This window comes from Blennius ocellaris, assembly GCF_963422515.1.
Source record: "Blennius ocellaris genome assembly, chromosome: 21".
Taxonomy (NCBI): Eukaryota; Metazoa; Chordata; class Actinopteri; order Blenniiformes; family Blenniidae; genus Blennius; species Blennius ocellaris.
This window is the reverse complement of record NC_137670.1, coordinates 14,866,817-14,882,892: the sequence shown is the minus strand read 5'-3', so window position 1 is coordinate 14,882,892 and position 16,076 is coordinate 14,866,817. Positions and strand designations below refer to the sequence as shown.

The 16,076-nt window shown below is 41.4% G+C and overlaps 1 protein-coding gene across 3 annotated transcripts; it reads left to right on the top strand.

Annotated features, from left to right (window-relative positions):
* Positions 1-117: 117 nt before the first annotated feature.
* On the top strand, positions 118-14,653 carry ascc1 (activating signal cointegrator 1 complex subunit 1). Of its 3 annotated transcripts, none has more exons than XR_013937095.1 (10): positions 118-391; positions 677-779; positions 862-959; positions 1,055-1,233; positions 1,485-1,618; positions 2,580-2,699; positions 2,788-2,912; positions 3,505-3,578; positions 6,138-6,306; positions 14,429-14,653. XR_013937095.1 is itself a non-coding variant. In XM_080517655.1 (10 exons), exons 1-9 carry the CDS (start codon positions 277-279, stop codon positions 6,252-6,254), a joined length of 1,059 nt encoding a protein of 352 aa, XP_080373781.1. In that variant the 5' UTR covers positions 118-276; the 3' UTR covers positions 6,255-6,272; positions 14,429-14,653. The 3 variants fall into 3 exon arrangements, 2 of the variants coding, with proteins under 2 accessions (XP_080373781.1, XP_080373780.1); XM_080517655.1 differs by having other exon boundaries at positions 3,511-3,578; positions 6,138-6,272; XM_080517654.1 differs by having other exon boundaries at positions 6,138-6,272.
* The last annotated feature ends 1,423 nt before the right edge of the window (positions 14,654-16,076 follow it).

The window sequence follows — 16,076 nt, the reverse complement described above, 5'->3', positions numbered from 1 at the left end:
TCGTGGCAGATCTAACACTCACGTGGATAAGCTCGGTCGGACGACTTTACAGGAAGCGGTGCTTCGATATTATTTGTAGATCTAACAGTACATCAAACGGGACCTGAAGTGTCGCGAAACAAACACGTCAAGTCAGTAGCATGCTAAAATAACCAAGCTAACTCAGTGAGTTTAAAGAAAGAATTAAAACTTCTTACTTTATTTTGGTTCAGGTAACCTTTGTTAGTCACATACAGTGACTAACAAAGGTTTAGTTGACATTAAGGAAGTGACAATATGGATGTTTTACGTCCTCCTCTCCTTAACATACATGGGAGAATATACCGTAGAAATATAATTAAAGAAGAACATTATGAGGAAGAAGAGGAGTTTTCCTACATGGGACCAGCAGGTAAGTCTGAATCAGCTGTATGATATACTAATATACGATTCAAATGTCAGAGTAGCTTGGTACAACTTCATGCTGGTTTCTCTCTGTTTACTGGAGATCAATAGTATATTTGGTTGCAAATGGTATTAGTTGATTTGTTTGTTATCACCACTGAGTTCTGCTCTGGCTTCTTTATGATGGCCTTTATTAGCTTTATGATGTAAGCTCATTATTGGCTGGGAACAGTGTTTTTCTTTTCAAATCAGTTCTTGATAAATAAACAAAAATATGTATGTGTGTTTTCAGACAGTGAAGAGCTGGTAGCAGATGAAACCGGTGATCTCCACCCGATCGAACAGACTGATAAAGGATACCGCTGTGCCATTGATGTCCCCAGTGTGCTTTACAAGTCAGTTATCTACAAAAAGGAATGCTAGAATTTGTTATGCGGCTACCTCAACTTTACAAGTCTATTTCTGATTGTTTTCCAGATACATCATTGGGAAAAAAGGCGAAACACGTCGACGCTTGGAGGCTGACACGAAGACATCCATCAGCATTCCAAAACAAGGAGTGGAAGGACAAATTGGTGGGGATAAACGACCAATCTGGATATTTAAAAAAATCCAAAACAAAACAATCACACGACTGAAGATTTAACTTCTATATTTGTTTTCCTGACAGTTATCACAGGTTCGAGCAGATCTGCAGTGTCCTCTGCAGTCACTCGGGTTGAGGTTCTGATGGACAGTTTCAGGAAGAAGCAGCCTTTCACACACTTTTTGTCATTTCCACTGAACGATCCCAAAATTCAAGAAGGATTCCTGAGCTTTAAAGACGAGGTGCTGCAAAAGTGTGCACAGGTACTGAGTTGGCCTGATCTCCCTGTGGTGCATGTCTTGCCCCAGTTTCCTCCCACAGTCCTTCAGCATCTATTTGAGGTTAACTTGTGACTTCAAATTGCCCACAAGTGTGAATGTGAGTGTGACCTGGGATGAACTGGCGGAAGAGGATCACCTCCATGCCCCCACGACCCTGAATTGAATAAAGTAGTGGGATCACCAATTAGCCATACATTAATACGTTGTTTTGTTTTGTTTTTTTCAATGTGCAGGATCACGGAGTGGAAGAAAGCATCTTTCAGAACCCTTTAAAGCTCCATCTGACAATCGGCACTGTTGCTCTGCTGAACGACGTGGAAGTGCGAAAAGCATCCGAACACCTTCAAGAATGCCAAAACTTCATCAGGTAGGGGCCGAACAAAGAAACCTTGTGACTCTACCTGAATGGAATATTTGTGTTTGTCTGTGCTCATTAAAAACACAGTAACCTAATCCCACTAACAAGTTTGTTTCAGCAGCCAAGTAACGTCAGTCGGCCACATTGATGAATTGGATAATATGTTTATGTACCACAGACAAATAAACACGGGAATGCTGTCGCGGGGAAACGGTGACCCATTTCAAGTTTAAATGAAGGCACTGGGGAGGTCTAAAGTTTCATGACGACCAAGAAAGAAAGCAAATAACATTAATTATGTCGCAACAATGGCTGCATTCAAGGTCGAGGATGCAACAAAGCAACGAAGTGAAGCATCATTTGTCATCGTCCGCATGCTGGATAACCGGAACAACTTTGACAAAGAAGCCAAATTGTGGCCAGACAAATGACTTGGCGCTTCTCCAGAAAGGCAAGGACGACAGTCTTGAGGGGAGACCAAACCGTGGACCTGCAGCAAGCCGCGAGGCAGCGTACCGGACGGGGCGTTGTCACCAATGTGAAACTTACACCACTTTAAGAATCGGCTGATCGTGTCTTGGTGCCAGATACCGCAGGGCACCTTCAGAGAGTGTGTAGAGTACACACTTTGGAGACTTAAAGCCACGCTTGAAAGACTTGCAGCAAATGAATGTGGGGTCCAGAAGCAATACATGTCTGAGCTCGGGAATATTGCATTGCTGTTTTCCTATAATTGTTAAGAGTATAGATTATCGCCTGCCTCGTTTTTACATGGGAAATTATGGTGTGGTACATTATATCATTGAGCTCGAATTAAAATGGATTATTTAGATGAATTGAAGCCTACTCTTCACACTCTTCACACATACAGTGTTACAGGCATGTTGTTTTATCATCAGTGTCTTTTGAGGAAAATATATCAAAGGCCGAGTTTAATGTTGTGGCTTTTCTGTGTGTTTTCGTTCATCAGGGACATAACTGATGGAAAACCCCTCCCGCTGGAAGTGAAGGGTGTCGAGTACATGAACGACGACCCCGGCATGGTGGACGTCTTGTACGCCAAAGTCCACGTCAAAGACCGATCCAATAAGTCAGTGCAAAAATTAAACGCTTCTCTAATTGTTTGAATGTGTAAATCTTTCCCCGGTCCCGTTTTAGTGGAATCGTTCTTGCTTCAGGTTGCAGGAGATTGCGGAGCGGCTGGTGGAGCACTTTGTGTCGGTGGGCCTGTTGGCCAGAGAGTGGGACCGAGTGAAGCTGCACGGCACCGTGATGAACACTTTGTTCCGAAAGGATTCCTCAGGCAAGGACGTGACATGCACATGACAGCCCAACTAATACAATTGCACAAAAAAAAGCTTTTAACCTCCTGGAATCAGACCGGTTGCTCTTTCCCTGAACTTTTTTTTTTTGCCAATGTCCCCTAATTATGTTTTGATTCGGACTCGAGCTGCCGTGACGGCAAAGCTGATCTCCAACAATTACAACAACAAATTTGTGTGGGGAGGAATCAGGGAGGTGGCTGTCGGTTCGACCACGCTGCTGTTTACGTGCAGCGGGGAGTGCGTTTTCCAAGTACCCGGACAATGGCCTCATTCATTTTGGACGTGGACTCAGTCCAGCAGCAGTTCTCAGATTTGTACTGAGCTGACCAACAACACCGCGCAAACCACCGCCGACCATGTTTACCACCATTCAGTCTATTTCCACTGCTTATCCCCCGCTGGAGAAAATAGTCCCACTAATTGCCCCGGCCGTCATTCTCACGGTGCCGTTATAGTGCAGCCGAAGATTTGAGTCAACATGTTTATGCGATCCCAGAGATAACTTATCTGTTTTATATTGTCCGGTGTGACGTTGCCCAACTTGTCTTTGACCCTCTGGTGTTTTTCCATCTGAAGACTCGGGCGGGACAGGAAGACAGGCCACGAGTGAGCGAGAGGCTTTCGACGCCAGAAACATATTAAAGGTTAGAGGAAATTTACTCCTGGATGGTGTTCAGATATGTACTCACTGCCCAAGTTCTATTAATACAATATGATAGTGACACGTGAAGGCATTTACATAGCGGCTGCCGCTGGTTTTCAAACATTTGACTTGAATCTTCCATAATATAGTTACATAGTTTTGCTATTTTGTTTTTCTCACCAGTGCATAAACATTTTTTTTTTTTATCAAAAATGGTTGGCAATTCTATCACTACAAGTCTTAAGGTGTCATTATAGTGGCATTGAACTGAGCAATTTGATCAGTTAGGTTTATAAATGAGCAACTGTTATTTGTTTGGTTCTCCATGTGTGAGGTTTGACAAGGAATTCATATTAACAGAAAACAGGACCGTGGTGAAAAACTTTGTCGTTAAATTATTTGAACTCGTCCGTTAACTAAAATATAAAAAATTCATTACATTCTGTCTTGAAGTATTTTAATCCAAACTGTATAAAGACATGAATGATGAAACTCGAAAGGAAACAATTTCTTGCAGCTTATGAAGCTCATGAATAAGAGAGAGATTTAAATTGAGTATTTATTTCAAAAACCTACAAAATAGCATCAATTCTCCAGTTCGTCCATCTTCATTCATGTGGGTGGATTATTTTTGTATATCACTTTCATGTTTTTTTATCAAAACAATACACCTTTTCCTCATTCAGAATGCAACAGCACCCAATGACCTGAAACAATGGACATATGCAGTGAGAATAAGCAGGTTCATTTTGAGGCGCATTAACTTCCCTCAAGTATTTAAAAAGGTGTTATACTTCCAGGCACAAATTGATTAAGTTCCAAGATTAGCCACCCTGTGAAATACAGGGATCAAATGTAAAAAAAACAAAAAAAACCAACCAACAAAACAACTTGATCTCTTTAAAAGGCACTGCAATCGGATTTCACATCACACACGTTAATTTATGACTTTTATCAGCCGTCCGTCTGTACCAGTGCGGGGAATGTGGTATTAATCAGGATTATTATGAGCCGAGTTTGGTCATTTGTGCCTTTCTGTTTGAGTTTAAACTGGCACATAGTTTGGACTTTGTCATAGTCAACCTGTTGCAAAAGCACAGGGTTTTGACAAATATTTGCAATCTATTTAATTGATATTGATATCTCTAGAGGATGACCGTCAGCCAGCAGGCACACGAGTTTAACCCTCAAAGTGAAGCTTCTGTATTAGAATTTTTTCATCATTGTTTGATGCGTATTTTAAAAGCAGCAGCCTGAAACGGACTAAAAGGAGCAGAATTTGTCCTTTTTTAATGGACTACAAATGACAACCTGGAGCATCACTGAAAGCTTTAAAATAGCAACCCTAACCCTCGGCAAGGGAGGCATGCGGTGGAGTGACTTCCTCCCCTTCTTTTATCAAGTCCTGGGAGGAAGAAGTGCCCCGGATGTACTCGTCATTCACTGCGGTGGCAATGATCTGGGTCAAGTAAACAGTGGACATTTACTGAGGGCGATGAAGAGACCTGGGAGAGCTCAACACACAATTCCCACACATGAAGATCATTCTTTCCTCCATTAACCAGAGGCGCCAATGGAGATATGGTGCACCAGTGCAGGTGGAGAAGGAGAGGAATTGCGTCAATAGTGTGATGGCTAAATTTGTTGTGCGCATTGGAGGGAGCATTATTTACCACCCTGGGATAGTTTTCTCCCGCCGTGAACTCTTCCTCGGGGATAAGGTTCACTTGAGCCCTCGGGGATATGAGCTCTTTTTCGGGAGCATTGCCCACTGTCTGAAAGACCAGATCTGTGCCAGCAGGTCCAACCGCTACCAATAAAACTTTGTTCTGATGTACTGTTGTGATGACATTGTTTTTATTACCAGCGTGCTGTTTTTCAGTGTGAGCGGTTTAATATTAGTCCAGGGTAAAATGACATTTTAAAGCTTCCAGTGATGCTCCACGTTGTCATTTGTCGTCCATTAAAAAAGGACAAACTCTGCTCCTTTTAGCCCGTTTCAGGCTGCTGTTTTTAAAATACGCTCGGAATTACATGTGTTGGGAGATAATGCACACTCATGTAGCTTGATAAGAAGTGGAAGCTTTGTGAAGAAACGTGTAACACGACACTTTACTCAGTGATACTTGTACCTGTCTCTCTTTCTCTCTCTCTATATATATATATATGTTGGAATTTAAACACATTTTGAAAAATTTTTTTTTGAATATTGTCTAAACGGCTGAAAAAGAAAATACATAATTTATGATGGAGTTTACTCTGTTTTTAGTTGTAGTAACAGCCAAAATCAGACGGCAAATGAACGTTGGATATAAAAGATCTTCAACGCACCTTTTTTTCTGTCTAATGCAGAGGTGTTTAAAAATAACAACATCATTGTCGTTGTCGTCTTATCGTATGAAAATAATTTAAATTTGTCAGCTGTTGCTCTGGAGACATGTTTTCAATTGGCAGTTTATTTCCATGGTGTTTATGAAGTTATTCCTTTTTTTTTCTTTAAACACAGCGCTGACTTGCTGGATGATGCAATACTCTGTTTTTTCCCCCTGTTGCATTGCAGGAGTTCGGCACGTATTGTTTTGGAGAGTTTGAGCTGAACGCTGTGCAGCTTTCCCAGAGATATTCATCAGATTGCACTGGATACTACACGTCAGCAGGAAGCGTCAACTTCTCCTGAGCCCGAGCACAATCAGAGGTGGGACCTTGTGTCTAGCAACAACCCTGGTCCAGTAGGTGGCAGCAGAGTTATCTACATTATATTCTGGAAAAACCCGCAGGAAGAGAATTATACACATGAAAGAATGCCATGATCAGAGTGCAGAGCATTTGAAATTCCATTCAAAGCTCATTGAAAAGATGAAACGGGCATGAAAATCCCTCCGAGGATACTTCAGGCCCTCAGATTTCTGTATTTTATTCTCCAGACGATTGGATTTCTTCAGGGAGTCGGGAGTCAGACATCAAAATAAATGACAAAACATACATTTATTGAAAGGAAACAGGAAAAAGCCGGATTATGTATTGAAAACTGTACAGAAGCCATGCTTCTACACGTTTCTTGATTGTGAAAACTCAAAGGCTTTGCTTTCAAAAGTGGCTTTTGAAGATTGTCTCTGTCTGTGTGGGCAGAGCCGCTGGTACCCAGAGGAGGAGGTGGCTGACTTTGAGTGCAATAAATGACATGCTGTTGAGCAGACTTGAAATGCAGTTAAGTTTATTTAGCATATCCCATTTGAAAACAACAAGATGACCAGAAGTGCTCAGCAAGATCAGATACAGATAATGTAATATACGTTTAAACGTTTAAACTACTAATTTAGTATTCATATATTTTTTCAGGCCTAATGCCTCCCTATTGCCAGGGGTTGACAACCTTTATGGCCAAAAGAGCCATTTTCACCTTTGTCTCAATTTCTTAATTTCTCTCCAATTTTTATTTTACTATTCTTTTTGCCATTTTCCTTTAAAAAAAATTTCTTTCGTGTCTTTTCCTTTTTTCATTTTCTTGTTTTCTTTTCCTAATAAAGGTATACTAACAATTTTAACCAATGTTCTTTTCCCCATATTTCCATCAGTTTGAGCCATTTTACCCATTTTTAGCAATTCCACCTATTCTCACTTTTTTAGTTTTTAGCTGTTTTGCCACGTTTAGTTGTTTTCAGCCTGGAGATGAGATAATTTCTGAAAGCCAGTGTTGAATGCAAATAAAATCAATATGGAACACAAAATGTTTACTTGCATTAGATATTCTGAAAGCTTCAGGGAGCCGCTACAGAGGTTGCAGACCCCTGCTCTATATTCACTGCATTTATAATTCAGCTCTCGGCAAGTTTGGACATTTTATTTGTTAAATCTTGACAAGTATTAGGTTTTCCTAAAGATGTATTCATTTATAATGTGGCCAAAATCTGCTTCACGCTTACAAAACAAAATAACAGTAATAGAAATATAGTAAGATGTCATTATTATTATTTAGTTTTGTTTACATTTGGCGTGCAGTTTGATGAATGAAAATTGTTAGAGAGCAGTTTAAATTAAAAAAAAAAAAAAATACACGATAAGCCCTTGAGTTAGACATTTGAAAGTAAAAAATGCAACATATCTCCATTTAAAGTAAAATAACCAAGACTGATAAGAATTGGAAGCAATGTAGCACAAATAGCTGAAAACAACAATAACTAGAATTTAATGCACATGAAATGAGCTTTCACTTGATATTTGTGTTCCTTTTTATACAACACCGTGTATTCTGCTGGCAGTAGGATGCGAGTCATTTCTATACTGCTGGATCAACATGTGCTGGTAAATATCAGTACCAGATTAGTTTCAACCTGCTGAAAATCGTCAGGAGAAGCGACGCTTCTATGTCTCTTTCTCGTGAGACTGCTGGCTGTGCCGGCTCGTAAATGTTGGAGCTGCTCATAGAAGAAGTCAGTGTTGATGGCGTGTGCTTAATAATTTAGGGAATCTTCCTGCACTATCTCACCTGTCAACTATAATAGCTGGAATGGCTCCCGTTCCTCCGCCGGTCCCGGCTCCTCTTGTTCTGATAGAATAAGACTTACCACTCAGAGACGGCGTGACATAAACCTTTCATGATTTAGCAAATATGAATCTTGACAGTCGTAATACTTTTGAAAACAGGTTCTGGTGCCAAATCAGAGGGCTTCCACAGCTCTGGAAGTACTGGGTGTCGTAGCCGAGCGTTCTCCATTTCTATTCATCTCGCTGCCTCGCGGATGTGTTAATGCATCTATGACATGATTTATTACACCAGTTTGAGCTTTTCTTTTCTTTCTTTTTTTTTTTCTTGGCTTGTTTTTGCTTTTTCTTTAATGTCTTCCCTCCCCATCCAAACCATAACCTTGTTCCTGCTCCCGTCTGTCGGGCGTGTCGGTGAATACAGACCTGGGACACAGAGCCTGGCTGCCTGTACCACCCCCCCCCCCCCCCCCCCCCCCCCAGCTGGCAATGCTCCCTGTTTGGCGGCCAAAAGTTACACTGATGAAAACTGAGGCGGCTTTTTGTTTGTCACCTCTGCCATCCTGTGCCGTCCACCCTCCTCTCCCAGCAGTGGCCTGATCTTTTTTTGTTTTTTTTTTGTTTTTCCATTCCTCCAGTGTTTTCTCGCAGCTCTGTCCACACACACACACACACCATTAGAGAGCGACATGCAAATTCATTGGAAATCAGGCTCGCCAGCTGAACCGTCCACACCACGGCCGCCTCAGCATCACATTTATCTCTGTAGAAGCTGGAAAGAAGGCTAATTACCTCCACTCGCCCCCCTCTGACAGCATGCTTTTTAATTGGGTCTTGGGTGTGCATCTGCTGTTGTGCCATTCCCAGGTAAGAGATACGGTGAAGAGTCTGGAAATTGCAAATACTGTTGCTCATAAGCAATAGAGGAGGAGGGGAAAAAAAAAAAAAAGAGATGGTTAATTAAAATCACTGCGACTGTGCATCCTTTTTTTTTTTTTTTTTTTTCCTTTGGCAAAAACATGATTGAGGATGTGTCGCACAGATGTCCTCAGTAATCATCACACTGAAAACACATGAACAAAACATACGTCATCGACACACACGTACAGTGAGACAGACGTGGTTTTGTCACGACGCGTTAATATGTTCAGGAATACATGTTCGGACTACAGGTTGATTTGAATGGCCATATGTTGGGTTTGCTGCGCAGACGAGCAGCATACTGGCTGCAATCTACTGTTATCTATCAGCATGAATAATTAACTAGAGGCAACTCGTCCTATTAAGACATTTTCTTTGACACAGTTGCGTTTTAATGCAGCGTTGTTTATGGTATAAGCAAGAACAATGAACTTTTCAGAAATACATTATATACTGGGGGGGGGGGGGGGAAGAACATAAATTGTCGCTGAAAAATGATTGCTGTAATTTCCCGAAGCCCAACAACTACATCTTTAAATCATTTGACTTATCTGTCTGACAGCACAAATCCCCAAACTGTTTGATTTATATCGGAAAAAGCTGCAGATTCTTGGATTCTCACAGCTGGAAGCAGCATCTGTTTTGCTTGATGAATGACCGAAGTGATTATTGTTTCATTTCTCCTCTTTACACAGTTAATGTATTGTTCTATTATTATTTTGTTTCTTTTGGTTGATCTGAATGCACAAATATGCTCGTGGACTCATCTGACTTCTTATATCCTCTTCTTCATACACTTTGGGAGGAGAGCAGTGGGAAACTCATTTTGTGTTTTGGAACAAAATGCAATGTAATGGGGGCAAATATGAATGGCAAAATAAACCAGTTTTAGTTTTATATTTCCTATTACATTGACGTTTAATGGGACATAACATTCAGATGAATAATAAAAGCACACAAGTGAAGGCCTTTATTGCCAATGGATCTCAATAACCATTGACGAAAATGTCTTTTCATGTGTTAATGCATGGAGTTGACTGAAAATGAGTGATCGTGACATTTGGAGTTCAGATGCGAGCTGGCCGGCCTGCTTCACCTGCGCGATGTCATTTTTATATTGCGCTATATATTTTCTGTTTACGACGCACATTACATTGCCAAAAGTATTTGCTCAGCTAATCCGAATCATCGAATTCAGGTGCACCGATCACTTCCAGGTCTATAAATTCAAGCAGTAGTGAAAGACTGTGTCGCTCTCAGGTGCTCAGTGAATTCCAGCCTGGTGAAATTCCCACGGCAATAATAGATTCGTCAGTCTGGATTGACCCGCTTGGTAATGACACAGATTGTGAGTCAACTTGTATCATAATTCTGAGTCAGGATTTAAATATTTTCTAATTTAGGAAAAAATGGTACAAAAACATTATCATGCGTCACTGCTGTGCATGAATCCACGGTTCAGACGTTTGCTATTGGTGATCAAAACTGCTAAACAGAGTCCAAATATTAGTAATATAATGAAATATTTTCACTATTTTCTTGCTATTGTATTATATCTAAAATGGAGCTAAGAAAGCTATGTTGTAAACTATAAGCCGGCACCACAAATTGGTGTTTGTGTTTGTTATTTTCTGCAATAAGAACACAAAAATGAAGAAGACAGTGCAAGCTTCAGTGCGCAGCGTTGCATGAAACCCAAACGATTTTAATTGAAAATGCCACCTGAATGTGTGTAAATGATTATTATACTCATTGCACACAAACACAAGGCAGAATGTATTATGAACAAGCCAATTTTATAATCTTACTTGGTGGTGTCGCTGTAATTTCATGCGATTAAAGTAAACTCATCATTATTTTTGATTACTCCATTCAAACTGTGCAGTTTTATAACCTAACTCGCAGCAATCAGAACTACAGCCACTGAGCGACGACTCCAAACAAGCCAGAGGACTTTGCACATTATGCCATCAGTGTCTCATAAAGACTGTCACAAGATAATAGACGTGTCCAGGAATCTTAATGATTTAGCTGAGAAATTGAATGAATGGACTGATAAGATCATGGTGCTTATAAAAGTGCGTGTGTGTGTGTGGGTTTGCTGCCGCACTGCAAGACGCACATAATTGTTTTTCCATTCTCGCCACATCTCTTCTTCTAATTAGTCATCGCTGTCTTTCCGGCTGCATGACCCGACAACGAGACCGTCAAGATTTCAAGACGAGCGTCCAGCGCTTTGAATCGGCTGGATAAATGAGACCCCCCCCCCCCCCCCCCCCCGTGTACGTTTGTTTACGTTAGCTCGGATGGACAAACCCCGTTTCTGAAGATGTAATAATAAGACGGGGGAGGTGCATTTTAATTAAACTGTTAAGCAGTTTGTCAGTGCAGACGTGTGTGCATTTGCTTGTTTCGTGCACCGATGAGTCAAGTAGGCTGAATGTATGGGAGGGTGAGAGACTACGCCCACATAAAACATGCCTTTGCAAAGTAAACCGAGCTGATAAAAACCCTTTTCGCTAATATTTTTCCTTCGTTAAAACATTAAGTCAAAACTGTGATTTCGTCCTTTTTTTTTTTTTTTTTAATAAGGAAAAACTAATTATGTTGTTAAAGCTTATACTGAAAGTTTCTGTAATGAGAATTCACATCATGTTGGGAGACTGAAGTCTTATGTTATCTCAACAAAGTCTTGTTTAGGCTTCCGACCAATTTGCATATTTAATTTCATGCCAGTTTTTAAAGTGGCCCTTTTCTCATGCAAAGGCTGTTTGAAATCGGTCTTACTTGATCAATGTCGGCCCTTTCTGGAGTTTTGATATTCTGATCCACACTATGCAATCTTTCATAGTGTAATTGGAAATTAAGCCTTTCCTATAGGAGGGAGGGCGTTACCGTCTGCTGGGGGAGGAAAAGAAAATAGGCCATGTTTGACAAACGTGACCTTTCAATACAGAAGATGTGTTTGATTTGCATGCTCGGAGTAACTAACAACATGCATGGAATCGATTAAACGCCGACTTACTCTTATAGGTCACGGTAAGTTTTAGTGCGTCTTAAATCGCGCGTGTGGATTCAGTCATTTTAACGGGCCGATGCGAAGAATATTTTCAAATCGAATCCAATTAGGCAATTGGATCGCGGGTAAAAAGATCCTCCAAGAAGAGCGGGGGAGCACAGGGATGACATTTCAGCAGGTAGCTTCACGGTCCTCATGTCATGTTTCCTCTCTAACAAGCTTGAATCCCTCAGATTGTTTTCGGTTATCTGATTTATCAAACGCGCCGGGAGACGCTGAGCGGCGCTCCGTAAATGAACCTGCTCGACAATGGTGGAAAAATCTTTCAAACCAGATATCGTTAGTGGAGAAAAGAGAGGAGGGGGGGAGGGGGGAGGGGGGGGGGGGGGGGGGGGGGTGTCAGCACACCTTTCCTGCTCGCTCTCTGGTGTCAAATGCGACTCGCCAGTCGCGTGTCGTCGCCCAACGGTGGGATGTGGCACTAATCACTCTGTCACTAATGGTCATAACCGGCCTTGACGGGCAGCCAAGGCTGGAGTATTTGAAATGTCTAATCTGTGTCTCCAGTGAGAAGGCAGGTGATCCCGGCAGCAGCTCTTTATCATTCAGAGAGCCGAGTCTGGAGGCTGCCTGCAGCTGTCCGTGTCTGTTTCCTGCTGGAGGAGGAGAGGCGTCAAGCTTCCAGTGTTGGAACAGCAAAAAGTCCGTCTGGGATGTAGTTTACTTTATGTACACTCTACGACTTGTAAAAAAAAATAGGGCAGCGAGAAGTGTTCATTATCTGTTGGTCTCTGTTCTTTTTTTTTTTTTTTTTTTTTTTTTTTTTTTAATCTACATCTAATCTATGAAATATTGAAAAATCCTGAAGAAGACTTCTGCGGAACATAAAGAGACGTGGTCAGAGTGCTTGTCTGTTTCATTAGGTCAACGTTAACATTATATTTATAGCGACGCAAAGCAGACAAACAGCATAAGGTCACGCTTGAGAAAGTTTCGCTTGTGCAAGTTTTACTTTAGAGGCAAGTGTGATTTATCTGTTTGTGCCTCACATTTCATAACTTGAGATTGAATGCGAGACATCCTGATATTATTTTTAATTGTAATATGAGGTATGTCTGTAACTATAGTGTGTCAATGTCTGTGACAGTCAAGGCTTCTACACTAAGACTGAATTTATTTTATTTTCACAACGCCAAAGTAATGCTTGATAACATCAATAGTGTTAGTTGATATAAATGAATCACTTTCCAGCAGTCGATTAGTTTCTCGCCCTGCAGGTGACGGTTTCATGTGATTTTATTTAACGTACAGAAATGTAACATTCTCCCATCAGACACTAAAACATTTGACAACCCTTCACTTGAATCTTTTATCTTTTATTCACGTCGCCGTGCAAAATCTCTCAATGTGTACTGTGCAGTTAAGGGGAAGCTGACGTGGATTGGTGGCTTCTCCAAAGTTGTTAAGCGTGAGCATTGTAACGCCGTCTCAAAGTAAATCTCCAGGTTGACACTGCGCATGCTAAGAGTTGAAACTATTTCCCAGTTTCCCGTCTTTTGTGTGCATTAATTGAAAAAGGTGCTGCACTGCTGTTCCGCCTCTGCTGCAGCTGCCTGCAGTGCACATCAGCAGCCTCGGTGCTCGCTCGGCGGAGCAAAAACTGCTGTCAGAACAGAACTCTCTCAACTAACTTTGCACTTTTAATAGCTGTGTGACCCAGTTTGAATCCTATTGAATTAAATCTATACGCATTTATAGCAGCTCCACTTACAGCTGTAAGTCACTTGAGATTACTTATTAAACGCCTCCCGATGTGGTTTATTCACTCCTCCACTTTCAAAATAACATCTTTTGATGGGATTCCCTATTCAGGGACAGAGCTCTTAGGCTGCACTGTATCTTTCCTCATGCATACTCTGCAGTGTTTGGGTATCTATAAGCGGACATAACTGCTTTAAATGAAGAAAACTGGTCATAAATGTTTCATGCTTTAATGTCCTTTCCCTTTATGTCGCTATTTTAGATGCATTTTAACTTAAAACGCTGTAAGAAATATGAGTGAGATGCTAATAGAAAGAAAAATCATAGTGAAGGACGCCTTTCTGCCTAAAAAGTGCAATTTGTTGATTATTTACATCCATATTTCTGTCAATGCTGCACAGAACCACATGCGTATGCGTAGAACTATAAATCGCAGTGTTGTTGTGGAAGATACGGACCTCAATGCGAAAAAAAAAAAAAGTTTCCTCAAGGGGATTATTAAAATAAGATTGCTAAGATTTGTCTTAACCCTCTGCCCCCTGTGGACAAATTAGGAATTGCATCTTCTATCTTCTGATGGCCCAGTTCTGGCAAGCAGGCGGTATATTTCACACCCTTTGCCCCGGAGTTTTAAAGTCAAGGTATTGATCTCTGATTATGTGTTGCAGGTCTTACAGCACTGGGATGGAGAAAAGTATCCTGGCGCTGAAAAATGAAGAAACTCCTGGCTGGAAGAGAAGTCCCGTCAGATACGTCGGTGAATGGATTTGCAGCAAAAATGCTCCCAACACCGTTGCTGAATCTTTAATTGAAATGACTTGAGATTCAAGATGTGTTTCTGCCCTCCCCTTCATCCCGGCAGGACGTGCTCCACGTCAACTTTCCCTTTTAATTTGTCAGGAACGAATAAAAAGTGTAATGCAATCCGCCCATGGCCTGTTGGAATTAATCGCGTCGCAGAAACCCCTCAATCGATCCTCACGGAGTCGTTATGTGATTTGACAACATGTGTAGCCTCGATCAGCTTGAGCCTCATGAGCTGTTTGTAAAAAAAAAAAAAAAAAAATAGGGATGCGTTGTTTATATTTGTAGGCAGCATATATTCATAGATAAGGAAGCGTATATACTTGATACGCACTTGTCTGATATTATTCAAATGAGGCTTCTCCGTCCGCTGCTCCCCTTTGTGTAAACTGATTATGCTCGGTGAAAGATAAATGAGTTTTATCAACATCTGCCTGGAGAGGAACAGGAGGAAGTGATGACATCGGCTAATCCTCTTACAATTACAAGCTCTCTTCCACGGCGTCAGTCTGATATGTAGATGGAGATGTGGAACGTGTCGTTTGACTCTTATGGCACGTTCACGTTTCGATGTGTTTTAAGAAGTCCACTTTCCCATCCCAGACAATTCCAGATGAAAATAATTGCTGTGTGTGCATGCAGAGCTTAGAGCGACATATAATACATTTGATCATCATTGTTGTGACAGTTGCCGGAGCCTTTGTGTGGAACCTATATTTATCTTAAAGAGAGAGCTGAGACGTGTATGTCACAAATTGTCCGGTGTCGCCTTTTGAATGTTGAAACAGCTGGACTGCAAAGAGACTTTCACATGGACCCACTACAATAGAAGCCCAGCTGTCTTTTATAGAAGCCCACCTACCCCGGACATCATCTGTTCTCCCTACGGCCCAATGAAAGGAGGCACAGGCTCTTTCAAACCTCAACAAATAGACTGAAACTGCATTAAACTGCCTCCATCCCACTGCAGCCAAACTTCCCTTTAATGTGTTTTGCACGGTCAGCCAGGGCCGCCCAACATTTTATAGCCTCTGAAACATTGACAGGGAAATATATTCTTTTTTTTTTTAGTGCTGGAAACGTGCCATCATTAAGACTGCCGTGGGATCTCTCTCTCTCTGCTTGCAGATACAATCTTAATTGAGCATTTAAAGAGTTTTTTTGGGGGGGGCCCGGATGTGAAATCCCTTATCGCTGAGAAATCAGTCATATCGGAAGCAAAAAAAAAAACGCTCTTGGTCACTGCGCTGCTGTAACTGATACTGATCGAGCAGCAGAGCAGGAATCTTAAGAGTCCTCTGCATTGGGGGGGGGGGGGGGGGGGGGGGGGAGTTTAGTCTTCTCATCCCTAAAATCTGCTTTCTGAAGTTTTCTATTTTCTATTTCCTTAGAAGACTTCACATTCCACATTCCGGAGGGAGGCCTCCCAATAACATCTCAACTCTGAGAAAAATCTTTAAAAGCTAATGGTGCGAAGCCAAACACAATCCTCCCAAGTCTTCCAAGTGACCC

What these genes read in the sequence shown, in the direction of transcription:
- ascc1 (XM_080517654.1), top strand. Translation starts at nt 277, where the DNA reads ATGGATGTTTTACGTCCTCCTCTCCTTAACATACATGGGAGAATATAC. An exon ending in TTCCTACATGGGACCAGCAG is followed by an intron (nt 392 to 676) that starts GTAAGTCTGAAT and finishes GTGTGTTTTCAG; the next exon opens with ACAGTGAAGAGCTGGTAGCA. An exon ending in GTTCCGAAAGGATTCCTCAG is followed by an intron (nt 2,913 to 3,504) that starts GCAAGGACGTGA and finishes GTGTTTTTCCAT; the next exon opens with CTGAAGACTCGGGCGGGACA.